Raw genomic sequence first — 24244 nt, forward strand, 5'->3', positions numbered from 1 at the left:
TGACTTATGTGCCTCCTTTTTACAAAGGTTTAGGTCATTGGTCCAGATGGTCCTAGATAATGAACACATTGACCCATCTGTATACCTGGATTACATACAGCCAGTGCCCTGGATAAGATTTATGGACTATCAGATTTCTTCTGGTGGCACTACAAATGTCAAAAGTCTATTTTGTTAACAGTTTTTGCCCCTCACTTATTGATGAATGAACCAAACTTCCCCCATGAAGCTCTGAATTGGCCAATGAGTATCTGAAAGGTTGTGTTGAGGAGTTTTGCAAAATACTATGGACCTTGATATTCTGCTACAATCAGAAATGCAGCGGCAGAGATGGATCTTAAAGTGTTAGCTCAAGTCCAAGGGGACAACCATGTCATTGTTGTAACAAAGCAAAATGAGGAGATCCTCTCTCCATTAGAGGCCAAGTTAGCAGGGCACTCGCTGGCCCAGGAATATGGAGATTATGGATATATGGAGACTGATGACTGCACAGCCTCAGACTATCACTCAAAAGAACAGAAACTATTGTCTCAACAGAGCTCTTTGTCTACAGTAAACAGTTATGCTATCAGGGATGTATCCGACCTCAAGCACTCAAATCTGTGAACCCGCTCTGTCTGCTCAGCGAGACCCTTATAGATGACGTCCGGAGTGCATTGTCGACCATCTTCTCAAGTTGCCACAAAGGTTTCTCACCTTAAGGGTTGGATCCTTCGATCTACTGGTCGCTGCTTTACTACATCACTGCACTCAAGTACTTAACATCTCTCATCAGATGAATAGACAACTTGGTGCGTTCAAGCACCATAAAATTGTACTCAAGCGATCCTTTGGCAGTGCTGAGAGCAGTTCTAATATCCGCACATTTAGGTGGCGTCATGTATGGCCCACTAGACTGAAGTCCTAGCACTGTCCACCAGCGGGTTCGGGTGTTGCCACCCCGACAGGCAACGACCACCTTACGGCCACAGCACTGGTTGGCCGCCTGAGCAATGGATGCATGCAACATGACCCACTCAGACTCAATGTCCTCCGCCTTCCCCGGGACATGGTCCAGGAGGTGGGAGTTGAAGCTCCTTCTGATGGGAGACTCTGCCAGACGCACTGTACAAAGTCTAACACTAAAGTAGACTTCAGTGCTAGGACTGAAGTCTACTTTAGTGTTAGACTTTGTACTAGGGCTCAGTTGATATTGATATTTATCACCATATATATCAAATTGCTATTTCTGTCAAGCTTAAAGGTTCCCTTTTACTTTAAGTGACATATCATAATTCACAGACACAGTTTCATTTGACCATGGTGTGTTGGAGTGTAATAAACATATGATTTATTATTATTTATTAAACTTTCCAGCATTATATAAAAGTTAAAAGCTCCATCTTAAACAAAATTCAGGTAAATTAACCTCTTCTGACTGTAGGACTTTGACTTGAACTTCTGTGAAACCTCTGTGCTATTAATCATTTTACTCAGGATAAAAACAAAACAAGTAGGCCTACTTCTCCCACAGCTGCCAACAGCTTGTCAACATTCCCAGTTGGAGAAAGGTTGAAAATAAGGTAATGTGCCTGTAGCCCCAGCCCCCCAAAATATTACATCTGCCTCTGGTAATAATAACGAGAGCTCAGCAAGAGCGGCTGGATAAGACACGGAGCGATGTGTCCTGGTGTTTCTAAATAATTCCAACCAAAGTCTGATAAAACCTGAAACTAACACAAAGTAGTCTCTAGATGTCTGAAGAAGTCACTTTCCACCTCTGCAAATTTGGCTGTTTCAGACACTTTGTTGCTGCTGTTGGACCATCAGCTGTTTGATTCAGGATAATGAAACACTGTGGAAGCACATACAACTGGGTTGTCAAACACTCATTTTAGTCGTCTGTGCTCAGCCATGTTTCTTATCCAAAACCATTCTGTTCTGTGCCTTTTTAATGTGTTCTGGGGGGTGGGGGGGCCTGGGAAGGGGGGGTTGGTTTATATGTTTAGATGTTTTTTTTATGTTTTTAATTTGTCAAGCACTTTGTGCTACATTAAATGTATGAAAAGTCTTGTTTTTGCTCAGATGAGTGTTTGCTTGAGAATCACTGTCTTTTTATATTGCAATTTAACTATAAAGTAACTTAATATGGATGGTTGTAGCACTAGCATCAAGCTATGCGCTAGCTGGCTAACTGTAGCTTCTTTATTCTACCTTGTTCTGTTAGGTAAGTCTCAAAGGAGTTCGGGAACACAGCTGAAAACGTGACATACAAAACATGAGTGTTGTCTAACACTGCTCCGCAAACACATTGTTGTTTTCAGAATCACATTTTAACATCTTGTTAGCTTTAATAGCTACAGTTTGTGAACAGGATTGGGCACCATACTGCATATGAAGTGTATATTACATGGATTTTGTTTATTTGTTTAAACATAATAAAAACACAGTAACAGTTACACTGTTGGTGTAACTGACAGGTGTCTATTTTTACTTTAGTTTGTAAAAAAAACGACAAGAGCTTTGAACAAAACATGCGTTTTACGTTATGAGTTGTATGTGAGACTTTCGCTGAATTGTTTAGTGTTTGCGAAACTGTCTGAACTGAGCTTGTGTTTTTTGTTTGTTTTGTTTTTGCACGATGCACAGTACGCTTTTGCAGATAAACAACAGTATGATGATTTCATTTGATTGACATGTTGTCTGAATGTTGATTTAATTTGATTGACGCGTATAAAGTTAAAGTGAGTTTTAGGTCTTGCAATGTAAATGGCATTTCAATTATTAAAGGAGATAAAGGATTCAATTTTGTTATGGCATTCTCTGAAGTTGCCACTGTAACTGACTGAAGGTGTGTAAGCACATGCACATATACAGACATGCACACCCTTATACCTTGAAGCACCCCTCAGCAAAAACATGTTCTCGCGCGCATGCTTATATCTCATTCTTAAGATAACTATTTCTGAGGTCTGTAGCAGTCTTTCTACTAGACTTAGATATTTCACATAACTGTACGATGGCCTTATACAGCATGTGTGCTTACGTCCTTATTAATCTATTATTTTAATTATAAAAATAATGTTTGAGGCCTGCAGCAGGCTTACTGCTACACCAAAATTTTCCATAGTCTGGCTGATGGTTAGCATGGGCATTATTCTAAGTTTGGCATTTTGGCTTTTTGGCTCCCATTTTGGGTAAGCATGCTGCTTGTCTAATCCAGGGAGCATCTTACGACTGGACTAACCAGCGCCAAGTGTAACTGCATTTCCATTTGTTGTGGTGGTTATGTTGGAAATCTGTAATAATCTTTTAAATGGTTGACACAACTACAGTGAGTACAGTGGGTGCAACAGAGCAGAGTCTGGTGTAATTTTACTCTTTGCTTTCAATATGTCTTCCAGATAACTTTGACTAACCTTTGATGAGGTTTGTTTCCAACATTGTCTCATTGTCTAAGTGTTTGTGATTAATTTGACTTCCTTTTTAGTAATGGTACAGAGTTGCGTAATGAACTCAATATTATTACTGAAGTTATTTTGACTACTTGACGGCCACACAATACGCTGTAAACACAACACTGACATATGATTAACCGATAAAGCAAGTGATGTTTTTAATAATCTTATCCCATCCTGTATTTGGTAAAAGTATTTGACCCACTCGGACTCAATGTCCTCTGCCTCCTCCGGGACATGGTCGAAGCTCCCTTTGAAGCTCCTTCTGATGGGAGACTCTGCCAGACATTCCCAGTAGACCCTCACAATGCGTTTGGGTCTGCCATGTCTAATCGGCGTCCTCCCCCACCATCGGAGCCAACTCACCACCAGGTGGTGATCGGTTGACAGCTCTGCCCCTCTCTTCACCCGAGTGTCCAAGACATGTGGCTGCAAGTCCGACAATACGACTACAAAGTCGATCATCGAACTGCGGCCTAGGGTGTCCTGATGCCAAGTGCGCATATGGACACCCTTATCGTTGAACTTGGTGTTTGTTATGGACAATCTGTGGCTGGCACAAAAGTCCAATAACAAAACACCACTCAGGTTCAGATCAGGGGGGCCATTCCTCCCAGTCATGTCCCTCCAGGTCTCACTGTTGTTGCCAACATGAGCGTGGAAGTCCCCAAGCAGAATGAGGGAGTCCCCAGAAGGAGCACTCTCCAGCACCCCCTCTAAGGACTCCAAAAATGGTGGATACTCTGAACTGCTATTTGGACCTTAGGCACAAACAACAGTCAGGATCCGCCCCCCCACCCGAAGGCGGAGGGAGGCTACCCTCTCATTCACCGCGGTAAACTGCTCAGGCTCCCGCTCAGGCTCCTTCCCAACCAGAGAGATGACATTCCATGTCCCAAGAGCTAGCTTCTGCAGCCGAGGATTGGACTGCCAAGGTCCCTGACTTCGGATGCCGCCCAACTCATAGGGCACCCGACCCCTTTGGCCCGTCCTACGGATGGTGGGCCCATGGGAAGGAGGTCCCATATCGCCTCTTCGGGCTGTGCCCGGCTGGGCCCCATGGGTGAAGGCCCAGCCACCAGGCGCTCACCATCGAGCCCCACCCCAGGCCTGGCTCCGGTGACCCGCGTCCAGGCGAGGGAAACTCTGAACCATTCTTCTTTTTCATCAAAAGGGGTCCGTTGAGCCCCTGACAACTGAGCTCCTAGGATCACTGGGACACGCAAACCCCTCCACCACGATAAGGTGATAGCTCAGGGAGGGGCACTCATTTTCAAATGAGTAAAAACCCACATTAAGTTAAATAAACGCTCTGATCTCTGCTCTGTGCCACCATTATGACAATTATTTTTGAAGATCGCGGGCGCGCAAGGAATCTTGGGAAATGGAAGGCTGCGTAGGATAGTAGGGATGTGTCCTCCAAAAAGAGGGAAAAGAAGGCTGCATTTGTGGGCTGTGTAAGAAGGATCCTTCGAATTGTGACGAAAAAACGAAATGAGACAGCCTTCGCGCAGCGCTGTGACGTAATCGGCCGTCAAATGCAGCCTCTGAAGGATGCCGACCCTGAATTGGGACACAAAATATATATTCCTGACACAGTTAATAAGAATCAAAGGTTCCCATGAAATTCCATAGGGAATGAATGTGGGTCATTTTTGACCCACCTATGGAAACTTGTGGTAGAAATGCAAAAACTACAATTTCCTAAAATGTATAAAAGGTAAGTTAAAAATTCAAATGGGATGATATCAGTAACATGTTTTTGAAGCTGGAATATGAAATGATAACAACTTTTCATTACCAATATATTGCAAGAAATCACTGCAGCTGTTCTGGACTAGTTCTCCTCATACATAACCAACGGAATAATACATACATAATACATACTCACTACATCTCTCTCCTTAGCTATGGGGACGATAAACAGCTGTATCTGTCATTTAAACACTCTGATGCCAGTAAATTAGTTTTTCTTCATGATTACCTGCACAACATAAAAAGTTGGATGTCCCAAAACTTCTTAAAATTTCACTCTGACAAGAAAGAGGTTCTGATGATTGGCCGAATAAAAAAATCTCAAAACAAATTCAGCCACTCTCAGGCCCACTCACTCACTCCTAACATCAGTTACAGAATACTGGATGTATTTATGGGTTGTATCTTGAGCTTGGAGCAACATGTAAAAAAAAGTAGCCCAGTCTTGTTTTTGCCACCTGAAAAAATATCTACAAAATCACATAGAAAAAATAATACATGCTCATCTTGTTCACCTGCCTAAATGATTGAGCCACAGAATGGCTCCAAATTGTTCAAAATTGATCCTTACATGACACAAATTTTGGCTTAAATGCATTGGCTTACAGTCTCTTTTAAAATCCATTTTTAAACGCTTTTAATCACAAGGCTCTGAATGATCTGGCACTGGTATATATAACGAAGCTCTGCCAGGCCATTTTCATTCCAAACTTGCAATGCCAAAAGGCACCTTTTGTGTGTGTAAAACGCCACTGGACAATGTCATCTGAGAACATGGCCAGACACAACCAGTCGCGGTGTTATTATACGCTGGCGGATAGCGAAATGGCACCTGCTGTGTCCACGATAAACACATGGGTGACATGACTTACCGGACTGGACCTGTCACATGGCTTGAAACAGGGCAGGACAGCATCAGGCAGAAAACCTGCCAGTAACAATGTTACATGAGGAGCATGAGAGGGCCATGGGAGGGGTGATAAAAGGGTCAAACAAACAGCGGACTTTCATGCAAGAGTCTGGTGTTCGCGTCCCGTCTGAATGTGTATTTTTTGATCTAAATCTAACCATGTGCCTCCTTCCAGTAACCCAAATCATCCATACCTTTCCAACATTGGTTGCCATGTGTGGTTGTTACCTAAACATAATCACTTGCAGTGTCATCCCACCATGTGCATTTATTTACATCACGTAAACAGCATCCTGGAACATGATAATCAGAGGCAGACGGATACCTAAAACAATATGAAGATATGGAGGTCAAATGACAAAACAGCAACTTGTGACGAGTTGGGATGAAAGTGTGTTGGTAGTCCTAATCTCGCATGAAAGTCCACGGTTTGTTCAACCTATTCACCACCCCTGAAACCCGCCCTATATGCATTCCTTTTATTACACCATACTGGCAGGGTGTCTGTGTGATGCACTCCTGCCTAGTTTCATACAGATTGTAGCAGGTGCTCTTCAGCCATCTGATGGCGTAAAACAACACTGCGACTGGTTGTGTCCAGCCCGATGCTATCAAGAGGCATTTCACTTGGATGCGAAAGGTGGCTTTTTGCATCGCGATCTTACGCCAAAGGCACTGTCAAATCAGTGGTGTTTGATGAGTTCAGAATGAGAACGGGCTGGAACAGGATAGACTGAACATGTAGTAGGTATAAAAATGAAAACATGCTAACATACACTGCAGCATCACCCAAATGTGCCAATTACCAGCACCCTTTCTATAATATACTGAATAATGACATGTCATGACTCAAAATCCCTCGGGAGATAATTTCTCTAGTGGTGCGCTGGCTGAAGTGGTGCAGTGTGGATGAATGAAAAAACGAAAAAATTAAACAAGCTTTAAATCAGATGAAAGTCTTTGAAATACTTTAAACAGTTTTAGTACATAATGGTGAAATTAATTGTGCCTATTCAATACAATGAAAAAAACCCTTTTTACTCCTCATCTTTTTGTGTCTCATCCTGTTTATTCTACAACTCTTCTTCCATCACAGTTTCCTGCCCTTATTTTCTTTCGTTACAACACTTCTTCCTTTCTTTTCTTTTTTCCATCTCCCCATCGGCTCCCCCTCCTCTCCAGCTGATGTCATGTAAATTCCAGCAAAAATGTTGTGTTGGGCTCCCACCTGCCTGCACCACTAAGTTCATCTGTCAGTTGGCCGAGATGCTCCACAGCATGTTAAACAAGCCTTTAGCATTCAGAAGCCTGTCACTGACGCACACTGGCTGCTGAGTGTGTGGCCAAATCCTTAAATCCATTTCCCATTTCTCTCTGTGTGTTTAGAATACAGGGGGGACTGTCATGCTTATCATACTGACCAACATGAAGAGCAGCTGAGCATCCTATGTTTGATTTTAAAGCTATCATGGGCAAAACAGATGAATAACTATATTCAGAGATAGACAATAATGTTTTTAAGCACTAGCCTCACATGTCATCAGGTCCCTACATTTGGTGGCCAAAGTACATTTTTCAACAGCCAAATATACATGTATGTAAAAGTGAAAGCCTACAGATAAGGCAATTTAATGCAGGCTAACAGCCTCCTTAACTGTGACACTTCTATGAATGACAAGACAAAGCGAAGACATCTTTGTGAAATTGTGAAGTATTCTCTTGCAGTCTTAATTCTAAGTCTATTGGTTCTTTAGTTTACTAAAGATACATGATTAAGTTTTAAATAATTAGTATTATGACTGAGTCAACGATCGTTCCCTAATGTATAGTATTTAGTTTATGTAAAGCCATTTGTAATCAATAACAACTGCATACACATTTTGCTGCATACACATATCCCTACAGTCTGAGACAGTCCAAAAATATTAGTTAACATGAACAACACTCTCCCAAAAACTAGAGTGCAAAGCCTCCATTTTGTGGTGTCATCAAGCACAAAGTGAGGAGCTGCTCCACAGACAATAAATGGTGCAGGAAGCTCTAGATGACTCTAAGAGCAGCCAGGGTCAAATGTTCTGAGTATATTGGATCATGTTTTTTTGTTTCACAACTGAGTTTTTAACATTTAAAACTTAAAATGTGGCCATATGTTGGTACTTTGTACCTTTGATTAAAGGGACAGTTAAGGATTGTTGAATTTAGGTCATATGAGGTACTTATGTATAGTCAGTGTATTATCTTCAGTAGACGACAGTTGTTGCAATGCCTGTTAGGAGGTTTGCTTGGGAGGCTCAGCATCACAGCTGAAAAGTGGGGTTGATAAGAGGCCCTAAAAAGAGGCCCACCTAAAAAACAAAATCAGTCAAAGTGGGCACTACATTTAGGATTTTTTAAGAGGTTTACCTCGCCATTAAATGGCCCTTTTCTTTGGCATTGCATTTTATCAACTGTGTAACTTCCATGTTTCTGTGCTGTTACTGCCACAGACTGTATCTCTCTGCAGGTCCAGGGCATGGGTCTGAAGCAGGTCAGAAGATGCAGTTGCAAGGTCAGATGTAAAAGAAACTTTACTTTTGTAAATACCACTATTTTAAACGTGCAGTGAGCCAACATGTTCTCATCCCAACTCGTCACATGGAGCCGCTCCGTCAGTGACATTAGTTTTAGGTATCCTAATGTGTCAGATGTTCACGCTCCAGGATGCCGTTACTGTTATGTCAACAAGTGTGCATGGCGGGATGAAGCAGCACGGTCCTTATGTTTACACAACAGCGCAGACAGTCATGATGGTTAGGATTAAGAGTCACAGATGGGCAGATTAAGGCAAAAGAAGCACATGGTATGGTGAGGAAAAGAGGAACACACATCCACAAGGAAGCAAACTCTAGACTCATACAGTAAAGTCAGCTGTTTGTGGAAACCATCCACCTCTACACCCTACTGCCCTATAAGCAAACACACGCTCCTTAAAATACGTGCTTACTGGCAGCCTTATTACCTGACGCTGATGCACATGTGACTGGTTCCGTCTGGCCTCGTTCTCAAGTGACATCACGCATGTGCGTTGCATGTGGACACTACTGGTACCATGAGACGAGAATCAGCCCCATGCCATGATGCTCCACCAACAAACTACACTGTAAGTATGGCATTTTTAAGGTCATATGCAGATACCTTTCTCCTCTAAGGCGATGACCTCCTGTTCCTTGTTGCACATGTCAAACGTTGTCCCAGTCCTTAAGGATTAACTTTGCCTTTTGCATAGCTGCAGATGGGGTCGATTTCCTTCCAGCAGCTGTTGGAGCTATATATGGGTCAAGAAATTCCGCCAGTGTCATTTCCAACCTTATTTTGGAGCACTTGTACTCCTCTGCAAGGCTAGACACAAAGAACTCTAGAACTCTAGAACTTTAGGAGCAAGAAATTGCAAGGCAGTGCTTCACAAATTTACCAGTATTTGAGGGAAGTTATCTGGCCCTTGCAAATGACCTTGCTGTAGGAGTCACTGTAAACCACCTAGATGATTAACTGTGTCTGACTTTGCTCTGGACTTTTTCTAAATACTTTTTTTCGCCACTCACTACTTCTTCAAAGAGACCAAATTACAAAAAGAAAAAAAAAAACAGTACTTCAGGTGGGAAGCAACCCTCTGCTGAAAAGGAGAGAGCAAAGAGAATAATGGAAGGAAGGTGAGGGAAAAGCAGAAGGATATTGGAGAAATATTGCATAAGAAAACAAGGTATATATCCGTGAAACATCACATTAGTTCATGCAGAATACGGAAGCTGTAACAAGATGACAGCCCTGTGATTGTTAATATAATTTCTAATCAGCCACACACAAATCGCAGCCCATTCTCACAACAAGGAGGTCCATTTAAATAAGGCCTCTTACCCTCTTACACACTGATCCCTGCCCTGCACACACTGCTGCTTACATATATATTATATGTTCTACTATCATTCTATTTCTATGGCAGTTACGTTTGCTCAAAGAGCATAGTAATAGACCCTAAAGAAATCATACATTATTTCAAAGAAACAGTACTTTCACTTGAGTGCAATATTCTACAACACTTTCCACCTCTGCTAATGGCAGTAGACCAATGAGAGAAAATGCCTGTCACACACACACTGGCAGGGTAATGTTACCCAACACTCATTACAGGGTTTTCTGACAGAGTCCAGCCATTTCAGTGGGCAGCAACAGAACACAAACACGTAAGCCCCCCCACAGCTCACCCTGAGTAGAGCCCTCTGCTGCAGCACAGAGCAGGAGAATTTTAACATATATCATAGTGAGGACACTCACTATTTCAAATGCAAAGCGAAATGTAACAGACTAATTTAGAACACTGGACATAGATTTTTGTATTAGGCTTTTTAACTTTACAAACTATAAAGTGTAAAGTTGTTAGAGGCACACCGCCTTTCCGTCACCTGACAGTGGAGCTGTGAGATGCATGACGTCTCTCTCTCACCTCATGCTGATGCAGTTGAGGGCCGGGATCCCAAACTTTCCCTCACCTGATGGTGGAGCTTTAAATGTGCTTTTAAAAGAGAGTGTATATATTTTGTGAGTGTTAATGTTTAGTTTCCTACGAAAGTGGCAGTTTATTTTGAAAAGCCACAATGTATGTAGTGAGCGTACATTGACACACTGTCGTTAAGCGTCCAAAACTGACCCTGGAGGGGTACCAGAGCGCCATATTGACTGTCAGAGTGTCAGTGTTTGATGAGTTGGGAGTGAGAATATGTTCTTTTGTAACCATTTTAAATGCATTTACAAATCTTAGCCATGCTATCACAACCTTATTGCAGTTTGCATTTTCATCTGACCACAAACTTTCGCTATCATTACCAAAGGGTTTGATTTGTCTAATCTTAACCAAAGCACAGTTTCCTTGGTGGATATTAATAGTTTAATTTATTAAAAAACAGTGGTGGTGATTAATTGCACATATTCTAATACTTTAGTTTTAAAACATAAACTTTGTCATTCATTAAGTGTCGACAGACAGTACATGTTTTCCTGGTGAAATATATGACTCCTGGTGAAATATATGATATATGACTAATAAGTATCAGCAGGGGTTCCTGATAATTATTGAGTTTTACAAAGTAAACAACCCTCAGTGCACCTGCTTTTCCACTAAAAATAACGAAGCAGGTGGAGGCTGTTGTTTGAAGGGCCTCCCCCACCTGACACCCACCACCTTAAAGAGCTGCATCTACTGCTGAAAGCACTTCACAGGACCTCACCGCATCACAGCATCATCAAACACTCTCCACTAGGGGGCATTATTACAGTTTCCATAAAATTTAATGGACTTGGACATCAAAGTATGAGCTGCTTTACAGCACTGCTTATGTGGGTAATTCCTGTGCTTGAACTCTCCCTGGGCAGCACTGAAAGCATCTTTAAAGTGAACCCAACAGTTTGTACCTGTCTTGGGGTCAACAGAGAAGTAGGGCTGTCCCTCCAGGATGCTGTAAACTATCTTGGCACTGTTCCCATAGCTGGGGTCATCTGCATCTGAGGCTGTCACCTGCAAAACTGACGTTCCTGCACAGAAAATGGAACAAAGAACAAGTGATCAGATGGGTGTTAGCAAACAGCATCAGCCATCACAAAGAACTTAAGACAGGAAGTGTTCCTGAATACTGACAAACTCTAAATAGGAGGCAGACACCGTCTCCACTTTTTAGGGTAGACCTAAGACTTTACTCTTTGATAAAGCTTATAATTAGGGCTGGCTCAGGTTGCCTGGACATGCAGGGGGACTTTCTATGATACACTGAGCTACTTTTTCCTTCTCTTGCTCCCTCCATCTGCAAACGCTAATGTCTTTTTACTGCATTACGGTAACTCGGTTGCCTCTCTGGAGCATTAGTGCTCCCTTGTTTCGTAGTTTTCCCGGATCTTGGCTGCAATCTTGGCTGTGCCTGGATCATGGCAATAACTGTGCTGATGCTTTGACCCTGCCTTTGACCATGCTCGTGCTGTGGCTGCACTGATGCTGTACCTCCGGTAAGCGATATGCATCAGTATCAGCTTTGCAGCGGGTGGCTTTCCTGTCATACGGGACACATCGGGAAAATGATTTCACTAATGTCCACTGCGTTTTACCAGCTGTCTGTGGGCTGACGCAGCCTTGTACATCTCAGAGTGTGACACATTTCTCCCACTGCAAGCCACTGTTTGAGATGTTGAAATATGATGCTACCTTTGGTTGCAACAACCTTTAAACAAACTTTGCAGGGGACTGTGTCTTGTTCCAGATCTGACGCTGCAAAACCGAACCATTTCCAAACGAATGAACAAACTGTGCCTCAGTCATTGTCATTAACACTTGCTGTCAAATCATGTGTGTGTGTCATGTGTGTGTATGAACAATGGAGGCCCAAAGAGAGCAGCGGAGGAAGATAAAGAGAAAATCTACCTCAAACTTCAAATTTGCATTCATCATCGCCTAGCCCTCAGAGAAAATTACTTCTTGATCTTGGATCTAATAGTTTTAAAAGATCACATGGTGTGAATTTCTCATTATTGCAAGAAACACAATTAAACACAGAGAATAATCTCGTGGTAAAGCAAATGGAGCAGAGCAGAGCTTTTTCACACTGACAGTTTAGCACATGCTGGCATGGATGGTGAGGATTAGGGGAAGGCAGCACATGTTAAGGTGTAGAAAAAGACATCATATTCCGACAGGTAGCGAACACTGGACTCCCACATGAACCCATCCACCACTTCTACCCATTTTAGAATTGCCCTTGCATTCCTTATATTATGTTGTTTCAACGTTTCAACCTGACATGTAGAGAGAAGCAGTGAACCAGAGATATTTGTGTGTGTGTTTTTTGTTTTTTTTTTGCACTAGTGTCTGATTAAAACCTGAAATGAAAAGCAAGCCACAATCTGTTTCTTTAACAGTATAGAAAGAAGTCACAGCCCATTAGCCTGCCCATGTAGCTGCAGACAGGAGAAGCCAAAGATATTATCCAGCTCATTCATCATCAGACCTGCTCTGTATTTTTTCTCATGGCAAAGGCAGAGTAAACATGTTCAGTTCATGTTAAATAAAGGCTCCCAGAATGTTAAAATCCCTCAATAACTAAGAAATATTCATTTGAAATCACCAAACATTTTCCATCTTTGTGTTTTTGTTTTCAGTGTAACACAATCATAGGAGAACACTAAGGTACTCCTACCTGTATTAATACTGTAACCATTCACACTGTGCACTAATAGACAGTGAACTGATATTGCTTAGGGACCATCATCCTTTGTGCAAGGTCTAGGTCAATGTAATACAATACGGTCTAGTCAAGTATCTACCATTAGTATGTCTTCAGTGAGGAGGATTCTTCACTTTTATTTTTTCTTCTAGGACCTACCCCATTATCCTAGCCACAATTGCATATTGTTTTCCAGTATTTTCTTTCTAGTATGTATTTGTTTTACTGACGTGATGAATACATATCTGAGGTAGGTCCATTAAATAGCAGTGTGACAGCTATGGATCTATTGTATTGATCCTTTTCTAAAGTAAAAGTTATAGTAACAAGTCTTGTATTCAAAATGTTATTCAACAAAATATTCATAAAATGGAAGTTACACTGACAAAACTATTTCTTATGCAGATAAACAACAAAAAACAGTCAGTATTACATTATTACATGACATTTGGTTTTATTAATGATGCATGAACATGTGAGTAGCAATTTATTGTTTTAAATGGTCATTTTACCGACTAAGTTAATAGTTATACATATATAAAAATGTAATATATGACATTTAAAGTGAGTGAACCTGAGTGGTGTTACCATATATGATAACTATAAGGCAGTATCTCATGATGACATTCACAAATCCTTTGGGTATAACAAGATATAAGGTTATAATTTGAAATACCCACAGTAAAGTATCTACTGTTAATAGCTACTAATGTCTAATAAACAGTATTACAGCAGTAATCTGACTATTAACATAGCTCATGTATGAACTACACTGTGTGCCGCTTTAGAACTTCAACTTTTAAATGCCACATTTTTGTTATAATTCCACTGTTTTTAGATGGAAAAAACCCCAACAAAAAATTTTTTTTTTCAATATACTACATTGTTAGAATACTTTTCTTTGATTATCACTGCCCGAAGTGTGTCAGAAATTAGCGGCAACATTGATTTTTTATACATTATTTTTTGTGCAGTATCAAATACTCCCACTCATACTGCTCTGCACTCGGAAAAAATGAGTTTTATTGAGTATATTTTTTCAACCAACATCTAAATCATAATTATAAATTATCCATTAACTTTCAGAATTTTAACCCCTTAAAATTCCAGGTTTTTGTTATGATGCAAATGTAAAAAATGCCAGTTTGAATGGGTTTCAATGGAGCATTTTGCACTTAACAGCATGAATGTAACAATTTAGTTTCAACAGTGTATTTTAGACTTATTGTAGGAGCTGAGTTGGAAATTCCAAGATAAAAAAAAGCAATCTTGCCAAAATGTATGTTATATGTATGAACACAGTCAAAATTAACTGAGAAAGCAGAGAAGTTGGAACATAGGTAGAAATGGGAGGTGTAGGCGATGAAGAGCAGAGTGGGAGGGATGAGGAGCAACTAGAAAGACACAGAGCCATTGAGAGGGATCAAAGAGACTCAGAGAGAAGAAGAAAGACAGGCTGTCAGAGGAATATCATGATCAAGAGAGAGAAAAAGACAGCAACTGAGAAGGAAGAAGTATGGACGGTATAATGAGTCCAGCTAGTGTTTGTGCTCTGTGAGCTGTCTGATTTTACAAAGTCCTGTTGCTTGATTGATGGTGGGAATAAGCAGGAGGGAGGTTGACTAGTCTCTACAATAGGAGAAACACTGGAAATCAGAATTAAATTTAAAAAAAAAAAACTAAAAATAAATCAACAGACCAGTATGATGTGCCTGCGGGACAATCACAGACAAGAGCAAAAAGACAACACAGTTAGAGTAATTTGGAGATGCTACAAATACAAAACACATATATTTCTCTTAATGTTTTTTGTTTTTTTCTTTTGCTCTTTTATGTGTTTTGTCCATTGGGGTCACTCCAGTGTATGGAATACATCTTAATAAAAACAGGAATGAAGGAGGCACATGTTAAGATGTAGGAAAAAAATCACAGGACTACTACATAAAAGTCCAGGGTTTGTGGGACCCATCTACCACTACTACCCATTTTAGAGGCACCCTTGCGCTCCTTATATTATGTTGTTACAATGTTTCAACCTGACATCATCCTGCCACATGTCAGGCGAATGCATCAGGTGCCATCTGGCCATCTGCCAGCATATAATAACACTGTAACCGGTTCTGTCTGGCTGTGTTCTCACCTGACGCCGTCCAGCAGCATTTCGTGTGCATGCGAAAGCTGCCTTTTGGTGTCAAGATGTTCCACCAAAAGCACTGTCATAGCAGCCCTATTTTATGAGTTGGGAATGAGAATAGCTGGGGTTAATGTAGTCTGGCTCTGAAGAGAGCAACGTTAAGTTTCACTTTTGGTTAAGATCTGTGTTAGAAAGGGCTGTTTGTAAAAGAAGTACTGTCCATGAGACTGGATACCTGAGACTTGAATTAAACTGCATGAGTTGTGTGAGAGTTTGTAAAGGGATGTTTTGATTAAGTATTGCTGTTGTTAAACCATGAGATAAACGAGAAAATTTTCTCTGTTTTTTAATTCTTCATTAACCAAGGCATGGGTTTATAAAGCATAACAAATGGTATTGAATTAATCTACAAATGGTCATTTGTTGGGTGAAATATTCCTGTATGTGAGTTATTTTAAATATTATTGGTTACACCCGTGTGTTCAGTCTACGTCAGTGTCTGTTTTCATGTAAAGGTGTGTAAGACTCCTGGCTTACCAACATCAGACATCTCCGACACAGTTGCTGAAAACGGTCCATCAGGGAATGTTGGAGGATTGTCATTAACATCCTGGACCTTGATGATGAACTCTGACTCTGCCTCCAGGGAGCGGTTAGTCCGCTGGTCGATGGCCTTTGCATGTAAGACATACTGGGACTTCCTCTCACGGTCCAGGCTCTTTGCTGCATGGATGTCGCCCGTTGTTTCGTCAATCAGGAAGATAGACCCGGCCCCCTCACCAGACAGGATGTAGCTCACAGAGCCATCCCCCTTGTCAGAGTTGGAGTGGAGCTGGAGATGTAAGAAGGAGATAATGAGTCAGGGAGGGAGCAGAAAAGTGTGTGATACAGAGTAATGGCCAAGTGTCAGGATGAGTGGTCAGTTCATAGTGAGGAGCAATGAAAGGCACAGTTATGCAATCAGGGAAAGAGAAGTAAAATTTACTGTAATGATTGAGCGCCTGTTCAAGAGAGGGAAACAGCGCAGTGGTAAGCCTGTGAGGCTTGACAAAACCTTCAGTGTGTGATAGCCGTAACAACATAACAGCCTGTCAAAAAGAAAGGCTTGTGTGTGTGTGTTGCTGGTGGTGGTGGTGGTGGAGGGCTTGGGGGGTTGTTAAATAACATTGCTCATTGCAATGAAGTGTTCTGATTTTCACAACTGTAAATACTGCATTATCGGTTAATCAATAATGATATGGGGCGGGTTGTACCATGACCCCCTGCTTAATATGTGCTTAATACTGCTTGTGGTGGGCCGGTTTGGGTCAACGTGCCAGGGCTGATCTTTTCGGCCCAGTTTAGCCCTGCTACCAGATTAAAAGCATAATTGTTGAGACTTATCTTAAGTGATCTCTGACAGCAAAGAATGACTACACAATGTCAGCTTAATAATGGTCGTAGTGTTTTGAGAACCTTTAAGAATTGTTTTCCTTCTTTTGCTGAGTATGACAAATGACACAATGTACCCTGTGACACTGACCAATCGGAGCACAGAGTACTCTTCTCTTGGCCACAGTGAACTCTTGAGAGGTTACCACATTACAGTGAGAAATGATAAATGCTAAATGCTAAATATTTGGGGCATTTTGCTACAACTTTTTAAGTCAAACCTAACAATTTATTCATCCTAATCTCGTGTTAAAAATTGTAGATGTGCTAGATTGATAATCTAATTTTGTACTCAAGGCTGCACCCCCTGACTACGATATAAGAAACTGGTCTGTCTCAAAAACAACAATTAACATCCGGGTAAAAGTGTATACTTAACAACCTGCAGTTTTGTTTTTTTGTTTTTTTGTTGTTGTTGTTCACGAGGTGTCTCGGTCCATAGTCTGCAAAAGTTCAGTTATGTTTCGTTACTTTTTGTAAATAGTTTTATAGGCTGCTACCCTAGATGCATTATGCCCTTATGCCAGATATTTCAAGTTACGTTTCATTGTTGTTGGATGACTTGAACCCAGTGCTGCTGTGTTCCATCTATTTATGAGTAATTTAGCCGAGGAACCAATAGCAGTAAAAGCAGGCTCCCTGGCATACGCTACGTTTTCTGTAAGCACAATGAGTTGCTGAGGCATGTGTCAATCATGCTGCACCTCCCCATCTCCTGCCCACAGCTCTCATTGGCCAAGCAAGCTCTCAGATAGGACTCTGATGTCCTGTCTTTGAGAGAGTTGTCAATACAGAGTGCAGCTAGTGTTAGCGTTGCCACTTTGTCAGGCTCAAGTGCAGTGTTAGGAAGGAAAACACACAGTCTATTGGCCAAAGTTCCAAATGTGGTCTCGACTTTGGGCCTTGCTCTTGACAGACAGCAATTCAACATTTGCTGTCCATGGTCCAGGTTTTGGGATGGACATAGATTCACCACGTCAGTCCAGAGAGGAAACACTGAATCTGTAACAAATGCATGAGGTGTGTTATGGCTGGCAGTGGCTCTGGAGAGGGAGCCCTGAGGTCTAACAAATAGCACTCTATCTGATACTTCCTGTTATCTCACCAGCCCGCTCTCATTCCCAACTTGTTAAATACCAATACTTGGTCAGTGATTTCAGCATCAGACACTGATACCAAAAAGCACTTGTCGCGTATGACGTACTACCAGATGGCATCAGTTTGGGGCTGTCTGTAATGACATAATGTGCAACATATGGATGCTGGTATTTTTGGTGGTATTTTTTACTGTTTCTCAGGCGTTTAGCTGTTTGGATTAATTCTGTGTATTCTCGCCCTGCTGTTAGCCAATAGTTGGATTTTTTTTTCTAAAACAGTGACTGTAAACATAGATTGTATGGAGCCAGTTGTAGACTGGTAAAATGCTGCCCCCTTTATTGGAGCATATGGCCAGGTGTTTATCAGGTCACTCACACCTAGGCTATATATGCTAGATTTATTGATCATTTTTAAACAAATGTAAAAAAAAAAAAATTACAATTATCCTTGATTTTGCTACATCTTTCCTGCCAAAATCACTCATTTCAGATAACAAAGCCTTCAGAGGTTTGTGTCTTTGAGAGAAAGCTGTGTTTCAGCACATGGATTTGTTATTGGATTGTTGAATATTATTGAGGCCCAAGGAACATGGTGAATCTGCTAACAATCTGCAGCCTTCTCACACCCTGCTTTCCAAAACACTGTCGGATAGAACAAATAGTCGAAGGAGGCATACCTTGACGTAGTTGGCACCTTAAAATGAAAGAGAAACAACACAACATGGCGCAACGAGCTGCAAAGAGAGAAAGAACAAAAATCCACTGCTAGTATGAGCTCAAACAAAGCTGCAGTGTACAGACAAAGGAAATCCATCTCCCTGGCACCAAATAAAACATTTAAAACAAAAAAGGGAGACAGGAGAAGACAAAAGAAAGAGGGAGGAGGATAAAAATACAACAGCATGCTTGTGTGTTACTAAGCAGCAGCTGGTGAGTAAGGAGCAGCAAGTGACATTTTGAGGCTAAAGTATTTCCCCCTGTGCATGTCTCTGCGGCTGGAAGAACAAAGGCTTGTGAGGGTGTGAAATATAAATCAAAAGGAATGTGGGCGGGCAGGAAGAGACACTTATTAATTTAAACAGGTTAATTCTCTTCTGTGGGATTGAAAGGACATGCTACACTAAGATCCATCACTACCACTGAGAGCAGAGACATGCTGAGGTGCTTCACTTCGATCTGACAGGCCTCATCTAGTTTATATAACATCAGTGCATCTCTTTGTTAACAAAAATGAACAAGTGTAAAAAGGCTTTTCTGTGTGGGTTTCCTCTCGTCTGTCCTTGTGCAGTGCCATCATCAGAACTGGACCTGGTCCCCTGTGTTTTTCTGTGGCTGCACTCTGAGCCTAATAGCTGATGTGGCTCTAATGTAAAACAGGAATGTGGAAAGTGTGCAGAGAGCTCAAAGCAGTATGTTCTTCTGTCTACCTCCAATCAAATAATTGGACTCAATCTATTAAAATATTGGGGGTGCTGTCAGTGTCAGTCTGCCTCTGTATTTCTACATCTTCTACATCTACATATTGAGCTCCAGGTTCCCTTCTGCATCTAATATTTATGTTCCAGGATGCTGCTATCATGAAGTCAAGCAAATGGTGAGATTACACAGCATGTGGTTATGTTTAGGCAACACAAGCACCTGGCAATCAACGCCAGAACATCAACAAATTTACACGCTGGCATGGAGGGTTAGGATTAGGGGAAGGAGGCACATGGTAAAGTGGAGAAAAAAATCCATCACATTCAGACTGGAAACGAACACCAGGCTCCTGGATGAAATTCCAGTTTTTGTTTGACCCATCATGTGCCCTTCCTGCCAGCCCTGTAAGACGCCCTAGCACTCTATATTATGTTGTTACTGGCAATGTTTCAACCTGACGCTGTCCAATGGCGTATCATGGAGATGTGGCAGGTGCCATCCATCCATAATAACACTGCAACTGGTTCTGTTCAGGTTGTCATCAGATACATCCAGCTACGTTTCAAGTTGGCCTTTTGCGTCAGGATCATATGGCGAAAGTAATGCAAAACCTGCCTTTATTCCTGTTTCCCCCACCACCATCAAAAACAGTAGGTTAATGCATCTGTCTATGCTCCTGACCAGGGCGCTGGCAGAGGAACTGATGTTGGTCCCCGAGTGCAACATGCCACTGCTCACTGTTCCACAAGGATGGTTAAATGCAGAGAAATTTCGCTGCAAAATGTGCATATGACAATCAAGAATATTCTTCTTAATAGATACACTATACATATAGAACTGCCTATTGAATAGCCTTGCAGTCAAAAATGCTTGCATATATTTAATGTGGGAAAAAAACAGTAGAAACCTCAGCAAGAACAATAGAGGAAGGATCCAGGACTGACAGATGTGCAATAGATGTTGTGCATGAATGTTGTGTGTGAATGGAGTATGTCCCTGTGTAAATGCAGCTCTGACAGACAGACAACATAGGACAGAAACAGTGTGACCATTAAATGGCACCAAAATGCAGTCGAGACTCAAAGTTTTTCTTACTACTCTTTATGATATGATTATTTACAAACATTTACATGCCAGTGTGGCAGAAAGTCCTCTGAGATTAACATGTAAAACAGAAAATCTACTGCATTTAGCACTTTGTGGGTGTAGATAGAAATATTTTTCATATTCATTACGTTTCTGGCATATGAGTTTCATATGTGTTGGTTGTCAAGTCAAGTCAAGTCAATTTTATTTGTAGAGCAAATTATCACAAAACATGGTTTGCCTCAGAGGGCTTTACAGTGTAAGACAGCCCTCTGCCCTTAGACCCTCACATCACCCAAGGAAAAACTCCCGAAAAAGAACCCCTGTAACGAGTGGAAAAAAAGGAAGAAACCTCAGGAAGAGCGGTAGAGGATGATGAGGGATCCCTCTTCCAGGACAGTCAGATGTGCAATAGATGTTGTAAATAACAAATGAAATACAACTGTGGCAAAAAGGAAAGAGAAGGACAGAGGGGGGAGGGGGGAGGGGGGAGAGAGGCACAGCAATAATATAAACAGATGCATGTCATAATACAATAACGATAGGTGCGAAATTATCAAATGCACTCTATGATGATATTGTGGGTCATTGTGGGTCTATGATGATATTGAAAAGAATCTCATGCATATATTGATACGGAGGAGTCCAAAGGCATGATCACAGCATCGGCGCAACCAGGACCAAGACCACGATCAGGGCGAGCGGGGGGTACAGAATCAGTGTAGCCACAGCACAAGTACAACCAAAGGCATGATCACAGTGCCAGCACAGATATCACAACGATCAGGCACAGCCAGGGTTGTGGCCAGGATCCGAAAAAGCTAGGAAACAAGGGAGCAGGAATGCTCCGGAGAGGCAACGGGATTAGCGTAGTGCAGTTCAACAGAACCAAGGTGGTGAACCGTAAAAAGGATAAGCACTCAATGAGGATCCTAGAGTCATTAATCAGCAATTACAACTTAAATATGAATGCCAGAGTGCAGTAATAGAAAAGAAAGAAAGAGAGAGGAAGCAGAGCCAGAGTGGCAGGTCTGAACAGACTCAAAACCACCCCCGCCGGATCGGGCCGAAAGCTCTGCCACCTCTCCCTCCTCCCTGTCGCATGGACGGGGATTTCAACTGAGCACAAGAAACTTGTGCTCTGGGAATATACACACTAATGAAACTAGGGTCACTAAACTGCTATTATGGCATAAATATAAAGGTCAGAGAGCAGTGTTAGTCCCACTGCTCAGGCACACACACACACACACACACACACACACACACACACACACACACACACACACACACACACAAACACACACACACACACACAAACACTCCAGCTCTCTTTAATTCTTGGCGGCAACTGTATTCCCTGAACAGGGCGCTATTCATTAACTGATCTCGCCAAAACACACACACACACAGACTGAGAGTTTCACACAGACATATGCAGAGTCTGTGGACAGGGTGCATCATGCGGGACTGGAGGGAGCCAGTCATGTTGGCTGTAGCTCTTAGTTTGATATTTTAGACTGCACGCCACCTCTCATAGAAAATTATGGAATCAACCAGTGGCACTCTAAAGTCAATTCTTCCTGTCTGAGGAAACTGATAACATTATGAACATTATGAGCGGCTGTGGCTCAGAGGTAGAGAGGGTTGTCTTCTAATCGGATAGTCAGCGGTGCGACCCCCTGCTCCTCCAGGCAACATGTCAAAGGATCCTTGGGCAAGATACTGAACCCCAAATTGCTCCCGATGTGGCATCATCAGAGTGTGCATACGTATGAATGGTTACTACCTAGTAGGTGGCACCTTGTACGGTAGCCTTGGCTGCCACTGTGTGAATGTGTGTGTGAATGGGTGAATGTGACATGTCCTGTGAAAGCGCTTTGAGTGGTCAAAAAGACTAGAAAAGCGCTACACAAGTACAGTCGATTTACCATTTACCATATATATTTTAATGGTATTTACATAATCACTTCCATACTGCATAGTGACCCTGGAGCCATTTGTTTTCCTAATTCCTTGATTCTAGATGTCACCATAGTGCACTTAAACTGAAATGACCTGGCTTAAAAGACCATACCAGTGGTTAAATACATTTTAGGATGTTGACTACATGTTAATAACATCAGAGTTATATCTGCAATCGATGCCATGTATGACGGTCAAAAGCTCTGGACCAAGAAAGACAGGCATAAAGGGAAACAAAGATATAAACAAACTGTTTCCATGATAGTGACAAAAGAAGTAGTGAAAGAAGATATAGAGTTAGAAATAGGAGCAGGTTGTTTGAAGATGCATGAGTATGGATGCTTTAAAGAGATGAAAAGAGGTAATTGACCAAATTGAGCAAGGCAGGTTGTTCCAGTCAGATGGAGCTTTGAATTTAAATGCACGTTGACCAATTTCTTTACGGATTTTGGGAACAGAGAAAAACAGCTGCTCGGTATGCCTTAAGTTATATGAGGACCTGAATGGAGTTAAGAACTGTTTTAAGTATGGAGGATAAGTTAAGAAATTATATTCAAAAATAAGTTGCAACCAGTGATAATGTGTTCTTGATTTAGGTGATTACCAATTCAATAGCCCGTACATCAAGCAGTGATGAGCTCTGTAAGGACACCTCAAAACAAATCTACAGAGGCTGTTGTAGATTATGTTGAGAGGACGGAGGTTCGTGTCAGAAGTGTTCTGGTAAACTATATCTGCATAGTCAAGTATAGGGACCATTAACTTTAATGTGAAGCAACTGATGGAGTGATAGATTATTCTCAGACAACAGTTTATTTTCTTTATAACTGAACCAAAATTTGGCTTAAAGGAAAGTTGAGAATCAAACCAGAGGCCCAGATATCTAAATTCATCAACTTTTACCATCGGTTTTCCATCAAGGAAGTTAATGGAACAGTCAATAGATGAATATAAGGAATCTGGTCTTGTGCAGAGCAGCATATTATGAGACTTCGATTTATTCAGCAAAAGTTTGTTAGAAGGAAGCCATTTTTGAACTGAGTTCAAATCGGACTGTAATGAATGTTGAATATAAGAAATGTCAAAGTTGGAAGAGTAAATTACAGTGTCATCTGCATATAATTGAATGCGAAAATCATAACAAATTTGTGGGAGATCGTTAATAAATATAGAAAACAGCGACCGACCCAAAGATGAACCTTGAGGAACACCTTTGTCCAGGATGTTGAAGTCTGACTGGCAATCCTGATAGGAAACACACTGATGTCTGTTGTGAAGATATGAATTGAACCAGAGCAGAGACTGTGTTGAGAGACCAATGGCATACAGTTCGTCTAAAAGAAGGTAGTTATCGACCTTGTGAAAGGCTTTCATAATATTAATAAATATGGCACCTGTAAACATATTGCAATCAAATAATGTGTCTGTATGTTAAAATTGTTGAAAATTGACAATAATTATTATTGAAATGATATGGAATTGTACATTTTTGATTTTATTTAATACATATTACAATGTTTGGACCTTTACTGGGAGGAAAATTTAGTAACTGGACCTCTTTGAATTTTAGTTGAATACCCCTGCTCTATGGTTTGCCCCAGTGGGTAATCATGGTTATTAACAGTCAATGGCGGTTACTTATGAAAGTAATTTGCCTTTAATTCTGAAAACTCTGCTATGTTTTATAACAGTTATTTATTTAACATTAAACCAGCATTTTCTAAAATGTCTTTGCAGAGCTCTGGTACATACGTTGCCCTGTCCATGTC

At 41.3% G+C, this 24244-nt stretch overlaps 1 protein-coding gene across 3 annotated transcripts in view; it reads right to left on the reverse strand.

The window, feature by feature from the left end:
- The window catches only part of LOC121951252 (cadherin-18-like), a 120347-nt gene that overhangs the window by 59728 nt on the left and 36375 nt on the right, over nt 1-24244 (reverse strand). For all 3 annotated transcript variants that reach the window (XR_015778090.1, XR_015778089.1, XM_042497517.2), the window contains exons 3-4: nt 16015-16309; nt 11548-11667 (exon numbers count right to left, since the gene is read on the reverse strand). Coding sequence is in view for 1 of the 3 variants with exons in the window: in XM_042497517.2 (XP_042353451.2) it covers nt 11548-11667; nt 16015-16309 (415 nt within the window). In the remaining 2 variants the exon portion in view is untranslated. The remainder of the gene's footprint in view (nt 1-11547; nt 11668-16014; nt 16310-24244) is intronic.

This window comes from Plectropomus leopardus, chromosome 12, assembly GCF_026936395.1.
Source record: "Plectropomus leopardus strain MGB_pleo_1.0 chromosome 12, ASM2693639v1, whole genome shotgun sequence".
NCBI classification, from domain to species: Eukaryota; Metazoa; Chordata; class Actinopteri; order Perciformes; family Serranidae; genus Plectropomus; species Plectropomus leopardus.